Here is a 19984-nt window from a genome sequence, read left to right as displayed (position 1 = left end):
GGGAGAGGGTGGTGTGGGGTGCAATTTAGATTGCGTCTGCTGTGGATCTGTTGGGGCGGAATGTGAATTGAAGGGGTTCCAGGGTGTCTGGGAAGATGGTGTTGATGACCAGCCTTTCAAAGCACTTCATTAATAACAGATCTGAGTGCTTCAGGGCAGGAGTCATTTAGGCAGGTTACCTTGGAGCTCTTAGGAACAGGGAAAATCATGGTCAGCTCGAAACATTGTTGAGATTCCAGACTGGGACAAGGAGAGATTGAAAATGTCTGTGAAGACACTTGCCAGCTGGTCTGAGAACTCACCCTAGTATTCTCAGCCTTGTGATTGTTAACATGTTTAAATGTTTTGCTCACATCGACCATGGAGAGCGAGATCACACAGTCATCTGGAAAAACAGGGGCTTTCACTGTGGGGACGACATCATCTATGCACTTATTGATGAAGTGCGTGACTGTTGTGGTTAACTCCTCAATTCCATTGGATGAATCCTGGAACATATCCCCGTCTGTACTAGCAAAACAGTCTTGTAGCCTCGTGTCTGCTTCATCGGACCACTTACATATTAAGCGCATCACTTGTATTTTCTGTTCGAGCTTTAGTTTGGAAACAGGAAACAGGAAGCAGGAGAATGGAGTCATGGTCAGATTTGCTGCAGGGAGGAGGAGCGAGGGCCTTGTATGGGTTTCTGTGGGTTGAGTTTTAGCGCCCCTAGTGGCGCTGAAGAGGTCTTGGTAGAAGTGAGGTAGGACGGTTTTAAGTCTCCCCGAGTTAAAGTCTCCGCCCACCAGAAACCTCTGGGTGAACGGTTTCTAGTTTTTTTATGGCCTCGTACAGTTTGTTGAGTTCCAGAGCGATGTTGGCTTGAGGAGGGATGTTAACAGCCATGATAATTACGGACATCAATCATCCAGCCACGTTTCAGTAAGACTTTTTATTGATTTAATTCACCTTTATTTTACTTTTATATATTTATTTCACCTTTATTTAACTTTTATATATTTATTTCACCTTTATTTTACTAGGCAAGTCAGTTATGAACAAATTCTTATTTTCAATGACGGCCTAGGAACAGTGGGTTAACTGCCTTGTTCAGGGGCAGAACAATAGATTTGTACCTTGTCAGCTCGGGGGGGTTTGAACTTGCAACCTTCCGGTTACTAGTCTCTCTGATAGGAGACTCTCGAACAAAGCTCATCCATCTTATTCTCCAGTGACTGGACAATGTGACAATAGAACAGAGGGGATTCGGTTTTCTCTTCGCCTCAATTTCACCTGGTTGTCCTTCTGGAAGGTTCTCCCATCTCCACGAAGGAACTCTAGAGCTCTGTCAGAGTCACCATCAGGTTCTTGGTCACTTCCCTGACCAAAGCCCTTCTCCCCCGATTGCTCAGATTGGCCGTGCTGCCAGCTCTAGGAAGAGTCTTGGTGGTTCCAAACATCTTCCATTGAAGAATGAAGGAGGTCACTGTGTTCTTGCTGACCTTCAATGCGTCCCCAGATCTGTGCCTCGCCACAATCCTGTCTTGGTTTTTGCTCTGACATGCACTGTCAACTGTGGGACCTTTATATAAACAGGTGTTTGCCTTTCCAAATCATGTTCAATCAATTGAATTTACCACAGGTGGACTCCAATCAAGTTGTAGAAACATCTCAAAGGATGATCAATGGAAACAGGATGCTCCTGAGCTCAATTTTCGAGTCTCATAGCAAAGGGTCTGAATACTTATGTAAATTAGGTATTTAAAAAAATATACAATATTACATTTGCAAAAATGTCTAAAAACCTGTTTTTCTTTGTCATTATGGGGTATTGTGATGTCATTATGGGGTATTGTGATGTCATTATGGGTTATTGTGATGTCATTATGGGGTATTGTGTATAGATTGCTGAGGATTTTAGTAATTTTTTTATCAAATTTAGAATAAGGCTGTAACGTAACAAAATGTGGGAAAAGTCAAGGGGTCTGAATACTTTCCGAAGGCACTGTATTTGGTATTTGCCGCCCAAATTGCGTTCTAGCACATTTAAAAACGATCTACATCTTATAGAAACTAATGATGATCCGTGTCCAAATCAGGCATTTAGTAACTTTTAGTAGCATTTTTCTTCTGTATAGACAGGGGTAGGCTACTTATTCTATATATACATTTAATTACAGGGAGCAGACAGACAGGAAGTGTTATGTTTTGTTATAGGTGATGGACATGATGGGCCGGGTGCTGTTAGCAGCAGACAGACAGGAAGTCCCGGTGTATAAATGTTATATTAATATTCCCTGTGCATTGTAATGACCTCCAGGTGATGGACATGATGGACTGGGTGTTGCTCGGAGCAGACAGACAGGAAGTCCCTGTGACAGTGTATCCTGATCAGGACTTGGTGGAGGCGGACCTTAGTGACGTACCTGATGTCTACCAAGACCTCTTCTGGCACGCTCCTAGAACGTACCTGGGAGACAAGGTACAACACCATACAGTAAACTTTATTGTCCCCAAAGTCTTGGACACACAATCCTTATGTATTTAATGAACCTTTATTTAACAAGGCAAGTCAGTTAAGAACACATTCTTATTCACAATGACGGCCCTACACCGGCCAAACCGTAACCCGGACGACACTGGGCCAATTGGGGCTCCCGATCACAGCCGGTTGTGATACAGCCTGGATTCGAACCAGGGTGTCTGTAGTGAAGTCTCAAAGACATATTTTACGTGCCTTAGTCCACTGAGCCAATCGGGAGTCTGTAAATAGAAAACATATCGTAGGCATAGTAACATACATTGCATTGACTCCAGGGTCACAAAGACTCACAATGGGTGCAAGAGTTAAAATGGAGGAACACCTTTAGGACAAAGACAAGGGGAGAAGAAGGCTTCAACATAACAATAACCTTGAGCAGGTGGGAGCGGGCGGGGCCTGGGAGGGGTGGAATGACTGATTCACTCCGTGTTATTTAGCCAGAGGGCCCTCATAGAGGTACTGTGTTCACCATGCCAAGGAGAGGGTGAGGGTTGGTGGGGAGGGAGGGAGGGTTCGCTGGGGCAAGAGGAGTCTACATCAGATTACACTAGTGCTACGGGCTACATATAGCACACACACACACACACACACAGACACACAGACACACAGACACACACACACACACAGACACACACACACACACAGACACACACACACACAGACACACACACACAGACACACACACAGACACACACACAATAAAGAGGATGTGTAGACAGCCAGCGGTTATAGAGATAATGATGGTTGTTTTGTCTAGAATATAACACCTTTAATGGTAGATTTTATCTCTCTCTTTGAACTTAGTTATCTTCCTCTAGGATTGAATGTCTGACCGCAAGTCTGTCTGTCTGTCTCTCTCTGTCCGCCTGTCTGCCTCTCTGTCTCTATCTGTCTGCCTCTGCCTGCTTCTCTGTCTGTCTGTCTGTCTGTCTGTCTGTCTGTCTGTCTGTCTGTCTGTCTGTCTGTCTGTCTGTCTGTCTGTCTGTCTGTCTGTCTGTCTGTCTGTCTGTCTGTCTGTCTGCCTCTCTCTGTCTCTCTGTCCGCCTGTCTGCCTCTCTGTCTCTATCTGTCTGCCTCTGCCTGCTTCTCTGTCTGTCTGTCTGTCTGTCTGTCCGTCTGTCTCTCTGTCCGCCTGTCTGCCTCTCTGTCTCTATCTGTCTGCATCTGCCTGCTTCTCTGTCTGTCTGTCCGCCTGTCTGCCTCTCTGTCTCTATCTGTCTGCCTCTGCCTGCTTCTCTGTCTGTCTGTCTGTCTGTCTGTCTGTCTGTCTGTCCGTCTGTCTCTCTGTCCGCCTGTCTGCCTCTCTGTCTCTATCTGTCTGCATCTGCCTGCTTCACTGTCTGTCTGTCTGTCTGCCTCTGTCTGTCTGTCTGTCTGTCCGTCTGTCTCTCTGTCTCTATCTGTCTGCCTCTGCCTGCTTCTCTGTCTGTCTGTCTGTCTGCCTCTGTCTGTCTGTCTGTCTGTCTGTCTGTCTGTCTGTCTGTCTGTCTGTCTGTCTGTCTGTCTGTCTCTCTGCCCTCCTGTCTGCCTCTCTGTCTCTATCTGTCTGCCTCTGCCTGCTTCTCTGTCTGTCTGACTGTCTGCCTCTGTCTGTCTGTCTGTCTGTCCGCCTGTCTCTCTGTCTCTCTGTCCGCCTGTCTGCCTCTCTCTCTCTCTCTCTCCATCCCTCTCCCTCTCCCTCCCCCTCTCTCTTCATCTCTGTCTAGGTATCGTCGTATGGAGGGTATCTGCGGTATCGTCTCCACACTCAGACTATGAGAGGAGATGTTCTCTCTCTACCCACTGAGGCCTCTCGACCTGACATCATTCTCAAGGTTAACAACCCAACACAGTGTACTCTCAGCTTTACATCTGAACAGATTACCAAGATGTACTTTCTACATTTAAACCTAGTGCTTAGTATCCTTTGATGTCTATAGAAGAAATGATGTGTTATGCCTTACTTGACATAAAGTAACTATTAGTAAAGAGTAAAAGGTTGTGTGTGTCAAGAAACCAGAAGAGCACTGAACTGAAGGTTGGCTAGTGATGTGTCTGTCTGTGTGTATCTCTGCTGTTAAAACATGTGTCTCTGTATATCTACAGGGTAACCAGATGACCCTGGTGTTCATTGAGAGAGAATATTCTTCACCTGAACAACCACACCTGGGGATAGTCCACATGCTGGAGGTAGGATACTGACCTCCTGGAGATAGTCCACATGGTGGAGGAGGGACACTGACCTCCTCGGGATAGTCCACATGGTGGAGGAGGGACACTGACCTCCTGGGGATAGTCCACATGGTGGAGGAGGGACACTGACCTCCTGGAGATAGTCCACATGGTGGAGGAGGGACACTGACCTCCTGGAGATAGTCCACATGGTGGAGGTAGGACACTGACCTCCTGGAGATAGTCCACATGGTGGAGGAGGGACACTGACCTCCTGGAGATAGTCCACATGGTGGAGGAGGGACACTGACCGCCTGGTGATAGTCCACATGCTGGAGGAGGGATACTGACCTGACCACCTGAGGATAGTCCACATGGTGGAGGTAGGACACTGACCTCCTGGAGATAGTCCACATGGTGGAGGAGGGACACTGACCTCCTGGGGATAGTCCACATGGTGGAGGAGGGACACTGACCTCCTGGAGATAGTCCACATGGTGGAGGAGGGACACTGACCTCCTGGGGATAGTCCACATGGTGGAGGAGGGACACTGACCTCCTGGGGATAGTCCACATGGTGGAGGAGGGACACTGACCTCCTGGAGATAGTCCACATGGTGGAGGAGGGACACTGACCTCCTGGGGATAATCCACATGGTGGAGGAGGGACACTGACCTCCTTGGGATAGTCCACATGGTGGAGGAGGGACACTGACCTCCTGGAGATAGTCCACATGGTGGAGGAGGGACACTGACCTGACCTCCTGGTGATAGTCTACATGGTGGAGGAGGGACACTGACCTCCTGGGGATAGTCCACATGGTGGAGGAGGGACACTGACCTGACCTCCTGGTGATAGTCTACATGGTGGAGGAGGGACACTGACCTCCTGGAGATAGTCTACATGGTGGAGGAGGGACACTGACCTCCTGGAGATAGTCCACATGCTGGAGGTAGGACACTGACCTCCTGGGGATTGTGCACATGCTGGAGGTAGGACACTGACCTCCTGGAGATAGTCCACATGGTGGAGGTAGGACACTGACCTCCTGGAGATAGTCCACATGGTGGAGGAGGGACACTGACCTCCTGGAGGTAGTCCACATGGTGGAGGAGGGACACTGACCTCCTGGAGATAGTCCACATGGTGGAGGAGGGACACTGACCTCCTGGAGATAGTCCACATGGTGGAGGAGGGACACTGACCTGACCTCCTGGTGATAGTCTACATGGTGGAGGAGGGACACTGACCTCCTTGGGATAGTCCACATGGTGGAGGAGGGACACTGACCTCCTGGAGATAGTCCACATGGTGGAGGAGGGACACTGACCTGACCTCCTGGTGATAGTCTACATGGTGGAGGAGGGACACTGACCTCCTGGAGATAGTCCACATGCTGGAGGTAGGACACTGACCTCCTGGGGATTGTGCACATGCTGGAGGTAGGACACTGACCTCCTGGAGATAGTCCACATGGTGGAGGTAGGACACTGACCTCCTGGAGATAGTCCACATGGTGGAGGAGGGACACTGACCTCCTGGAGATAGTCCACATGGTGGAGGAGGGACACTGACCTCCTGGAGATAGTCCACATGCTGGAGGTAGGACACTGACCTCCTTGGGATAGTCCACATGGTGGAGGAGGGACACCGACCTCCTGGAGATAGTCCACATGCTGGAGGAGGGATACTGACCTGACCACCTGAGGATAGTCCACATGGTGGAGGTAGGACACTGACCTCCTGGAGATAGTCCACATGGTGGAGGAGGGACACTGACCTCCTGGGGATAGTCCACATGGTGGAGGAGGGACACTGACCTGACCTCCTGGAGATAGTCCACATGGTGGAGGTAGGACACTGACCTCCTTGGGATAGTCCACATGGTGGAGGAGGGACACTGACCTGACCTCCTGGAGATAGTCCACATGGTGGAGGTAGGACACTGACCTCCTTGGGATAGTCCACATGGTGGAGGAGGGACACTGACCTGACCTCCTGGAGATAGTCCACATGGTGGAGGTAGGACACTGACCTCCTTGGGATAGTCCACATGGTGGAGGAGGGACACTGACCTCCTTGGGATAGTCCACATGGTGGAGGAGGGACACTGACCTGACCTCCTGGAGATAGTCCACATGGTGGAGGAGGGACACTGACCTGGTCTCCTGGAGATAGTCCACATGGTGGAGGAGGGACACTGACCTCCTGGAGTTATGTTACGAGAGTATGAGATCACTGACTGTTGACATCTAAATATCTCTTTGCAGTCTAATCCGAAGATTACGATTTAACTGCAGTTTTCTTACATCTACATAAATGACATCATCATGACATCACAATACCCATGCCAGCTCTCACCTCCGCCTCTCTCTCTCTCTCTCTCTCTCTCTCTCTCTCTCTCTGTCTCTCTCTCTCTCTCTCTCTCTCTCTTTCTGTCTCTCTCTCTCTCTCTCTCTCTCTCTCTCTCTCCCTCTCTCCCTCTCTCTCACCCCCCCTCTCTCTCACCCCCCTCTCTCTCTCTCTACCCCCCAGGGAAGTTTCCGCCACGCCCAGACGGGTAACATGGTGTCTAGAGAGGAACTGATGATGGTTCTGGTGGGTTTAGAGTCTCTCCAGATCAGAGCTCTCCACTCTCAGTCTGCCCACACTGTGTCGCTACGCGGGGTCGTGCTGGAGGGAGCACAGACCCTGTCCACAGGGCAACATGCCAACAACGTAGAGATCTGTCTCTGTCCTGCTAACTACCAGGGAGACTCCTGCCAGGTTAGTGTTATTACTAGGTTATTAGTATAGTAGTTATTGGTGTTATTACTAGGTTATTAGTCAGTTGTCAGTTGTCCAACAGGAAGGGGGATACCTAGTCAGTTGTACAGCAGAAAGGGGGATACCTAGTCAGTTGTACAACAGAAAGGGGGATACCTAGTCAGTTGTACAGCAGAAAGGGGGATACCTAGTCAGTTGTACAGCAGAAAGGGGGATACCTAGTCAGTTGTACAACAGAAAGGGGGATACCTAGTCAGTTGTACAGCAGAAAGGGAAAGGGGGATACCTAGTCAGTTGTACAACAGAAAGGGGGATACCTAGTCAGTTGTACAACAGAAAGGGGGATACCTAGTCAGTTGTACAGCAGAAAGGGGGATACCTAGTCAGTTGTACAGCAGAAAGGGGGATACCTAGTCAGTTGTACAGCAGAAAGGGGGGATACCTAGTCAGTTGTCCAGCAGAAAGGGAAAGGGGGACACCTAGTCAGTTGTACAACAGAAAGGGGGATACCTAGTTAGTTGTACAACAGAAAGGGGGATACCTAGTCAGTTGTACGGCAGAAAGGGGGGATACCTAGTCAGTTGTACAGCAGAAAGGGGGATACCTAGTCAGTTGTACAGCAGAAAGGGGGATACCTAGTCAGTTGTCCAGCAGAAAGGGAAAGGGGGATACCTAGTCAGTTGTCCAACTGAATGCATTCATCCAAAATGTGTCTTCCGCATTTAACCCAACCCCTCTGAATCAGAGAGGTGCGAAGGTGCTTACTCGAAGTCCACATCATCAGTGCCCGGGGAACAGTTGTTTTTTGGGGTTAACTGCCTTGCTCAAGGGCAGAACAGCAGATGTTTCCAGCTTGCCGGCTCGGGATTCGAACCAGCGACTTTTCGGTTACTGGACCAAAGCTCTTAACCTCTACCTGCCTACAATGTGTGGGTCCATTTATGTAGATACAGTCATCCTATAATGGGATGAAGCAGGAAGTATATGTCCATAAATAAGTTCATACAGATATGAATCAAGTCTGAATCTCTCTTCTCTCGTTTCTCTCTCTGTCCCCTCTCTCCTCCTCCTCTCTCTCTCTCCTCCTCCTCCTCCTCTCTCTCTTTCTCCTCCTCCTCTCTCTCTCTTTCTCCTCCTCCTATCTCTCCTCCTCCTCTCTCTCTCCTCCTCCTCCTCTCTCTCTTTCTCCTCCTCCTATCTCTCCTCCTCCTCTCTCTCTCTCTCTCTCTCTCTCTCTCTCTCTCTCTCCTCCTCCTCCTCATCTCCCTCTCTCTCCTCCTCCTCTACCTCCTCCTCTCTCTCTCCTCCTCTCCCTCCCCATCCTCCTCCTCTCCAGCAATGTTCTCCAGGGTACTACAGAGACACTAAAGGTCTGTTTCTGGGGAAGTGTGTTCCCTGCAACTGTAATGGCCACTCTGACCAGTGTCTGGATGGGTCTGGAGTCTGTGAGGTGAGTGCTGCAAACACACACACACACACACACACACACACACACACACACACACACACACACACACACACACACACACACACACACACGTAAATGATAGGTTGTTCCTGGATGGATCGGGAAGCTGTATGAAAATGGAAGACACACACTCTCCTCTCTTTGCAAGGAATTTTTATTGACATCAATGTCTTTCCAGCTGAATTATAGTCAGCACTATAACAACACAATAACGTCCCCTCAAAGGGTGGGTGTTCTTTATTCGTTTGTTTATACTTCCTGGATGAAATAACATGGTAGATTTTACAGCGTCATTAACGTCAGTGGGACTACAACTACATTTAACTACTGCTAACTACAACTACATTTAACTACTGCTAACTACAACTACATTTAACTACTGCTAACTACAACTACATTTAACTACTGCTAACTACAACTACATTTAACTACTGCTAACTACAACTACATTTAACTACTGCTAACTACAACTACATTTAACTACTGCTAACTACAACTACATTTAACTACTGCTAACTACAACAACATTTAACAACTGCTAACTACAACAACATTTAACTACTGCTAACTACAACAACATTTAACTACTGCTAACTACAACTACATTTAACTACTGCTAACTACAACTACATTTAACTACTGCTAACTACAACTACATTTAACTACTGCTAACTACAACTACATTTAACTACTGCTAACTACAACTACATTTAACTACTGCTAACTACAACTACATTTAACTACTGCTAAATACAACAACATTTAACTACTGCTAACTACAACAACATTTAACTACTGCTAACTACAACTACATTTAACTACTGCTAACTACAACTACATTTAACTACTGCTAAATACAACAACATTTAACTACTGCTAAATACAACAACATTTAACTACTGCTAACTACAACTACATTTAACTACTGCTAAATACAACAACATTTAACTACTGCTAACTACAACTACATTTAACTACTGCTAACTACAACTACATTTAACTACTGCTAACTACAACTACATTTAACTACTGCTAACTACAACTACATTTAACTACTGCTAACTACAACTACATTTAACTACTGCTAACTACAACTACATTTAACTACTGCTAACTACAACTACATTGAACTACAACTACATTTAAATACAACAACATTTAACTACTGCTAACTACAACAACATTTAACTACAACTACATTTAACTACAACTACATTTAACTACAACTACATTTAACTACAACTACATTTAACTACTGCTAACTACAACTACATTTAACTACAACTACATTTAAATACAACAACATTTAACTACTGCTAACTACAACAACATTTAACTACTGTTAACTACAACTACATTTAACTACTGCTAACTACAACTACATTTAACTACTGCTAACTACAACTACATTGAACTACAACTACATTTAAATACAACAACATTTAACTACTGCTAACTACAACAACATTTAACTACTGTTAACTACAACTACATTTAACTACTGCTAAATACAACTACATTTAACTACTGCTAACTACAACTACATTTAACTACTGCTAACTACAACTACATTTAACTACTGCTAAATACAACAACATTTAACTACAACTACATTTAACTACTGCTAAATACAACTACATTTAACTACTGCTAACTACAACTACATTTAACTACTGCTAACTACAACTACATTTAACTACTGCTAAATACAACAACATTTAACTACAACTACATTTAACTACTGCTAAATACAACTACATTTAACTACTGCTAACTACAACAACATTTAACTACTGCTAACTACAACTACATTTAACTACTGCTAACTACAACTACATTTAACTACTGCTAACTACAACTACATTTAACTACTGCTAACTACAACTACATTTAACTACTGCTAACTACAACTACATTTAACTACTGCTAAATACAACAACATTTAACTACTGCTAACTACAACTACATTTAACTACTGCTAACTACAACTACATTTAACTACTGCTAACTACAACTACATTTAACTACTGCTAAATACAACAACATTTAACTACTGCTAACTACAACTACATTTAACTACTGCTAACTACAACTACATTTAACTACAACTACATTTAAATACAACAACATTTAACTACTGCTAACTACAACAACATTTAACTACAACTACATTTAACTACAACTACATTTAACTACAACTACATTTAAATACAACAACATTTAACTACTGCTAAATACAACAACATTTAACTACTGCTAACTACAACTACATTTAACTACTGCTAACTACAACTACATTTAACTACTGCTAACTACAACTACATTTAACTACTGCTAACTACAACTACATTTAACTACTGCTAACTACAACTACATTTAACTACTGCTAACTACAACTACATTTAACTACTGCTAACTACAACTACATTTAACTACTGCTAACTACAACTACATTTAACTACTGCTAACTACAACTACATTTAACTACTGCTAACTACAACTACATTTAACTACTGCTAACTACAACTACATTGAACTACAACTACATTTAAATACAACAACATTTAACTACTGCTAACTACAACAACATTTAACTACTGTTAACTACAACTACATTTAACTACTGCTAAATACAACTACATTTAACTACTGCTAACTACAACTACATTTAAACTACTGCTAAATACAACAACATTTAACTACAACTACATTTAACTACTGCTAAATACAACTACATTTAACTACTGCTAACTACAACTACATTTAACTACTGCTAACTACAACTACATTTAACTACTGCTAAATACAACAACATTTAACTACAACTACATTTAACTACTGCTAAATACAACTACATTTAACTACTGCTAACTACAACTACATTTAACTACTGCTAACTACAACTACATTTAACTACTGCTAACTACAACTACATTTAACTACTGCTAACTACAACTACATTTAACTACTGCTAACTACAACTACATTTAACTACTGCTAACTACAACTACATTTAACTACTGCTAACTACAACTACATTTAACTACTGCTAACTACAACTACATTTAACTACTGCTAAATACAACAACATTTAACTACTGCTAACTACAACAACATTTAACTACTGCTAACTACAACAACATTTAACTACTGCTAACTACAACAACATTTAACTACTGCTAACTACAACTACATTTAACTACTGCTAACTACAACTACATTTAACTACTGCTAACTACAACTACATTTAACTACTGCTAACTACAACTACATTTAACTACTGCTAACTACAACTACATTTAACTACTGCTAAATACAACAACATTTAACTACTGCTAACTACAACTACATTTAACTACTGCTAACTACAACTACATTTAACTACTGCTAACTACAACTACATTTAACTACTGCTAAATACAACAACATTTAACTACTGCTAAATACAACAACATTTAACTACTGCTAACTACAACTACATTTAACTACTGCTAAATACAACAACATTTAACTACTGCTAAATACAACTACATTTAACTACTGCTAACTACAACTACATTTAACTACTGTTAACTACAACTACATTTAACTACTGCTAAATACAACTACATTTAACTACTGCTAACTACAACTACATTTAACTACTGCTAAATACAACAACATTTAACTACAACTACATTTAACTACTGCTAAATACAACTACATTTAACTACTGCTAACTACAACTACATTTAACTACTGCTAACTACAACTACATTTAACTACTGCTAAATACAACAACATTTAACTACAACTACATTTAACTACTGCTAAATACAACTACATTTAACTACTGCTAACTACAACTACATTTAACTACTGCTAACTACAACTACATTTAACTACTGCTAACTACAACTACATTTAACTACTGCTAACTACAACTACATTTAACTACTGCTAACTACAACTACATTTAACTACTGCTAACTACAACTACATTTAACTACTGCTAACTACAACTACATTTAACTACTGCTAACTACAACTACATTTAACTACTGCTAACTACAACTACATTTAACTACTGCTAAATACAACAACATTTAACTACTGCTAACTACAACTACATTTAACTACTGCTAACTACAACTACATTAACTACTGCTAACTACAACTACATTTAACTACTGCTAAATACAACAACATTTAACTACTGCTAAATACAACAACATTTAACTACTGCTAACTACAACTACATTTAACTACTGCTAAATACAACAACATTTAAACTACATTAACTGCTAACTACAACTACATTTAACTACTGCTAACTACAACTACATTTAACTACTGCTAACTACAACTACTAAACTACATTTAACTACTGCTAACTACAACTACATTTAACTACTGCTAACTACAACTACATTTAACTACTGCTAACTACAACTACATTTAACTACTGCTAACTACAACTACATTTAACTACTGCTAACTACAACTACATTTAACTACAACTACATTTAAATACAACAACATTTAACTACTGCTAACTACAACAACATTTAACTACAACTACATTTAACTACAACTACATTTAACTACAACTACATTTAAATACAACAACATTTAACTACTGCTAACTACAACAACATTTAACTACTGTTAACTACAACTACATTTAACTACAACTACATTTAAATACAACAACATTTAACTACTGCTAACTACAACTACATTTAACTACTGCTAACTACAACTACATTTAACTACTGCTAACTACAACTACATTTAACTACTGCTAACTACAACTACATTTAACTACTGCTAACTACAACTACATTTAACTACTGCTAACTACAACTACATTTAACTACTGCTAACTACAACTACATTTAACTACTGCTAACTACAACTACATTTAACTACTGCTAACTACAAACTACATTTAACTACTGCTAACTACAACTACATTTAACTACTGCTAACTACAACTACATTTAACTACAACTACATTTAAATACAACAACATTTAACTACTGCTAACTACAACAACATTTAACTACAACTACATTTAACTACAACTACATTTAACTACAACTACATTTAAATACAACAACATTTAACTACTGCTAACTACAACTACATTTAACTACAACTACATTTAAATACAACAACATTTAACTACTGCTAACTACAACAACATTTAACTACTGTTAACTACAACTACATTTAACTACTGCTAACTACAACTACATTTAACTACTGCTAACTACAACTACATTGAACTACAACTACATTTAAATACAACAACATTTAACTACTGCTAACTACAACAACATTTAACTACTGTTAACTACAACTACATTTAACTACTGCTAAATACAACAACATTTAACTACTGCTAAATACAACAACATTTAACTACTGCTAAATACAACTACATTTAACTACAACAACATTTAACTACTGTTAACTACAACTACATTTAACTACTGCTAAATACAACAACATTTAACTACAACTACATTAACTACTGCTAAATACAACTACATTTAACTACTGCTAACTACAACTACATTTAACTACTGCTAACTACAACTACATTTAACTACTGCTAAATACAACAACATTTAACTACAACTACATTTAACTACTGCTAAATACAACTACATTTAACTACTGCTAACTACAACTACATTTAACTACTGTTAACTACAACTACATTTAACTACTGCTAAATACAACTACATTTAACTACAACTACATTTAACTACTGCTAAATACAACTACATTTAACTACAACTACATTTAACTACTGCTAAATACAACTACATTTAACTACAACTACATTTAACTACTGCTAAATACAACTACATTTACTACAACTACATTTAACTACTGCTAACTACAACTACATTTAACTACTGCTAAATACAACTACATTTAACTACTGCTAAATACAACAACATTTAACTACAACTACATTTAACTACTGCTAAATACAACTACATTTAACTACAACTACATTTAACTACTGCTAAATACAACAACATTTAACTACAACTACATTTAACTACTGCTAACTACAACTACATTTAACTACTGCTAAATACAACAACATTTAACTACAACTACATTTAACTACTGCTAACTACAACTACATTTAACTACTGTTAACTACAACTACATTTAACTACTGCTAAATACAACTACATTTAACTACTGCTAACTACAACTACATTAACTACTACTAACTACAACTACATTTAACTACTGCTAAATACAACAACATTTAACTACAACTACATTTAACTACTGCTAACTACAACTACATTTAACTACTGCTAAATACAACAACATTTAACTACAACTACATTTAACTACTGCTAAATACAACAACATTTAACTACAACAACATTTAACTGCTGCTTGAAGCACAATTTTTTTATTGAACCCTTATCTTACCTGGTAAATTGACTGAGAACACATTCTCATTTACATTAATAACCTGGAAAATGGTTACAGGAGAGAGGAGGGGGGGATGAATGATCCAATTGTAAGCTGGGGATGATTAGGTGACCATGATGGAATGAGGGTCAGACTGAGAATGTAGCCAGGACACCGGGGTTAACACCTCTACTGATACAATAATGCCATGACATCTTTAGTGACCACAGAGAGTCAGGACACCCGTTTATAGTCCCATCTGAAAGACTGCACCCTACACAGGACAATGGCCCCAATCACTGCCCTGGGACATAGGACGTTCTCCAATTTTATGACTCAAGTAGTCATGTGTTTATTACACCCCCCCCCCCCCCCACACACTCCCCCCACAAAAAAAACCTTAGCATTTTAAGGCCAGGCACCACAGGCTGAAAATGACATTTTTCCATCTACCTATCAATGTTGAGATTTGTTTGGTATTTGGTTCGTTCATATTTTCAGAAAGTAAACATATCAAAAACTTGATGAAAATGTACAGCGTCATTTGAACAATAAATACTAATAATTCCAACGCTCACTGCATTAAATTACACATAATAGGAAATGTAAAAACCATTTGATAGAGGATGTTACACATTGGACCTGATTCTACAAAACATTAGGAACACCTTCCTCATATTGAGTTGTGTCCCATTTTGCCCTCAGAACAGATTCCCACAGTTGTCCCAGGTTGACTCCCATGTTAACTCCCATGTTGACTCCCATGTTGACTCTCATGTTGACTCCCATGTTGACTCTCATGTTGACTCCAATGCTCCCCACAGTTGTCCCATGTTGACTCCAATGCTTCCCACAGTTGTCCCATGTTGACTCCAATGTTCCCCACAGTTGTCTCATGTTGACTCCAATGCTTCCCACAGTTGTCCCATGTTGACTCCAATGCTCCCCACAGTTGTCCCATGTTGACTCTCATGTTGACTCCCATGTTGACTCCCATGTTGACTCCCATGTTGACTCCAATGCTCCCCACAGTTGTCCCATGTTGACTCCAATGCTCCCCACAGTTGTCCCATGTTGACTCCAATGCTCCCCACAGTTGTCCCATGTTGACTCCAATGCTCCCCACAGTTGTCCCATGTTGACTCCAATGTTGACTCCCATGTTGACTCCAATGCTCCCCACAGTTGTCCCATGTTGACTCCAATGCTCCCCACAGTTGTCCCATGTTGACTCCAATGCTCCCCACAGTTGTCTCATGTTGACTCCAATGCTCCCCACAGTTGTCCCATGTTGACTCTCATGTTGACTCTCATGTTGACTCCCATGTTGACTCCCATGTTGACTCCCATGTTGACTCCAATGCTCCCCACAGTTGTCCCATGTTGACTCCAATGCTCCCCACAGTTGTCTCATGTTGACTCCAATGCTCCCCACAGTTGTCTCATGTTGACTCCAATGCTCCCCACAGTTGTCTCATGTTGACTCCAATGCTCCCCACAGTTGTCCCATGTTGACTCCAATGCTTCCCACAGTTGTGTCCAGTTGGCTGGATGTCCTTTTGAGTGGTGGACCATTGTTGATACACACAGGAAACTGTTGAGGGTGAAAAACCCAGCAGCAGTGTAGTTCTTGACACAAACCGGTTCGCCTGATACCAACCTACCATAACCCCTTTCAAAGGCACTTCAAAAACCCTTCTTTAACCCGTCTCCTCCCCTTCATCTCTACACTGATTGAAGTGGATTTAACAGGTGACATCAATAAGAGATCATATCTTTCACCTGGAATCACCTGGTCTGTCTATGTAGTGTATATTTAGTAACTTACTTTGAAGAGATGGTGTTTGGTAGTCTAATTCAAATGTACTAATTCAAATGTACATTTCCTGAAAGTCAGACTCCTCCCACACGCCAACTCATTTCCCTCAGCTTCAGAAGCATCTGCATTCACCACAGTGGCTGTGTTTACCCTTCGATATATTCACCAGACTTGACCCGAGGCAATTTGTTATATGTTGTAACAAATATTATTCTAGATTATATATATATATTTTTTTATAATAATAATTTCACCCCAAAAAAAAAACATTTTACATACATTTATTTTGTATTAGACAGTTGGTAAAAATGAAAAAAAGGATTTGTCCACAATCTGCTCTGCCTTTTTTAAATTAATTATTTTATTTCACCTTTATTTAACCAGGTAGGCTAGTTGAGAACAAGTTCTCATTTACAATTGATGTATACAGAGAAGAGAGTCGGCAGCCTTAACAAAACAGAAACAAAATAATTAGTCTGACTTCATCCAGGGTCCAGATTTTTGGGGGATTTACCTCATTTGCATATCTTAATAAAAATATTTCTGAGAAATCGTAATACAGAACAAGGTTTTATACTTCAACATTCAACTGGTAAACATCGATTTGTGATTAAACATTCAACTGGTAAACATCGATTTGTGATTAAACATTCAACTGGTAAACATCGATTTGTGATTAAACATTCAACTGGTAAACATCGATTTGTGATTAAACATTCAACTGGTAAACATCGATTTGTGATTAAACATTCAACTGGTAAACATCGATTTGTGATTAAACATTCAACTGGTAAACATCGATTTGTGATTAAACATTCAACTGGTAAACATCGATTTGTGATTAAACATTCAACTGGTAAACATCGATTTGTGATTAAACATTCAACTGGTAAACATCGATTTGTGATTAAACATTCAACTGGTAAACATCGATTTGTGATTAAACATTCAACTGGTAAACATCGATTTGTGATTAAAATTCAACTGGTAAACATCGATTTGTGATTAAACATTCAACTGGTAAACATCGATTTGTGATTAAACATTCAACTGGTAAACATCGATTTGTGATTAAACATTCAACTGGTAAACATCGATTTGTGATTAAACATTCAACTGGTAAACATCGATTTGTGATTAAACATTCAACTGGTAAACATCGATTTGTGATTAAACATTCAACTGGTAAACATCGATTTGTGATTAAACATTCAACTGGTAAACATCGATTTGTGATTAAACATTCAACTGGTAAACATCGATTTGTGATTAAACATTCAACTGGTAAACATCGATTTGTGATTAAACATTCAACTGGTAAACATCGATTTGTGATTAAACATTCAACTGGTGAACATCGATTTGTGATTAAACATTCAACTGGTAAACATCGATTTGTGATTAAACATTCAACTGGTAAACATCGATTTGTGATTAAAAATTCAACTGGTAAACATCGATTTGTGATTAAACATTCAACTGGTAAACATCGATTTGTGATTAAACATTCAACTGGTAAACATCGATTTGTGATTAAACATTCAACTGGTAAACATCGATTTGTGATTAAACATTCAACTGGTAAACATCGATTTGTGATTAAACATTCAACTGGTAAACATCGATTTGTGATTAAACATTCAACTGGTAAACATCGATTTGTGATTAAACATTCAACTGGTAAACATCGATTTGTGAATAAACATTCAACTGGTAAACATCGATTTGTGATTAAACATTCAACTGGTAAACATCGATTTGTGATTAAACATTCAACTGGTAAACATCGATTTGTGATTAAACATTCAACTGGTAAACATCGATTTGTGATTAAACATTCAACTGGTAAACATCGATTTGTGATTAAACATTCAACTGGTAAACATCGATTTGTGATTAAACATTCAACTGGTAAACATCGATTTGTGATTAAACATTCAACTGGTAAACATCGATTTGTGATTAAACATTCAACTGGTAAACATCGATTTGTGATTAAACATTCAACTGGTGAACATCGATTTGTGATTAAACATTCAACTGGTAAACATCGATTTGTGATTAAACATTCAACTGGTAAACATCGATTTGTGATTAAAAATTCAACTGGTAAACATCGATTTGTGATTAAACATTCAACTGGTAAACATCGATTTGTGATTAAACATTCAACTGGTAAACATCGATTTGTGATTAAACATTCAACTGGTAAACATCGATTTGTGATTAAACATTCAACTGGTAAACATCGATTTGTGATTAAACATTCAACTGGTAAACATCGATTTGTGATTAAACATTCAACTGGTAAACATCGATTTGTGATTAAACATTCAACTGGTAAACATCGATTTGTGATTAAACATTCAACTGGTAAACATCGATTTGTGATTAAACATTCAACTGGTAAACATCGATTTGTGATTAAACATTCAACTGGTAAACATCGATTTGTGATTAAACATTCAACTGGTAAACATCGATTTGTGAATAAACATTCAACTGGTAAACATCGATTTGTGATTAAACATTCAACTGGTAAACATCGATTTGTGATTAAACATTCAACTGGTAACATCGATTTGTGATTAAACATTCAACTGGTAAACATCGATTTGTGATTAAACATTCAACTGGTAAACATCGATTTGTGATTAAACATTCAACTGGTAAACATCGATTTGTGATTAAACATTCAACTGGTAAACATCGATTTGTGATTAAACATTCAACTGGTAAACATCGATTTGTGATTAAACATTCAACTGGTAAACATCGATTTGTGATTAAACATTCAACTGGTAACATCGATTTGTGATTAAACATT

At 40.0% G+C, this 19984-nt stretch overlaps 1 protein-coding gene across 1 annotated transcript in view; it reads left to right on the top strand.

Annotated features, from left to right (window-relative positions):
- LOC109881165 (laminin subunit alpha-5-like) overlaps nt 1–19984 on the top strand; it is a 272787-nt gene that overhangs the window by 184600 nt on the left and 68203 nt on the right. The window contains 5 exon segments of the mRNA XM_031803671.1: nt 2300–2461; nt 4228–4335; nt 4607–4690; nt 7209–7439; nt 8776–8889. Of these exon segments, the coding sequence (XP_031659531.1) occupies nt 2300–2461; nt 4228–4335; nt 4607–4690; nt 7209–7439; nt 8776–8889 (699 nt within the window).

This window comes from Oncorhynchus kisutch, linkage group LG24 (genome assembly GCF_002021735.2).
Source record: "Oncorhynchus kisutch isolate 150728-3 linkage group LG24, Okis_V2, whole genome shotgun sequence".
In the NCBI taxonomy this organism is placed as follows: Eukaryota; Metazoa; Chordata; class Actinopteri; order Salmoniformes; family Salmonidae; genus Oncorhynchus; species Oncorhynchus kisutch.
This window is presented reverse-complemented; position numbering and strand designations above follow the sequence as displayed.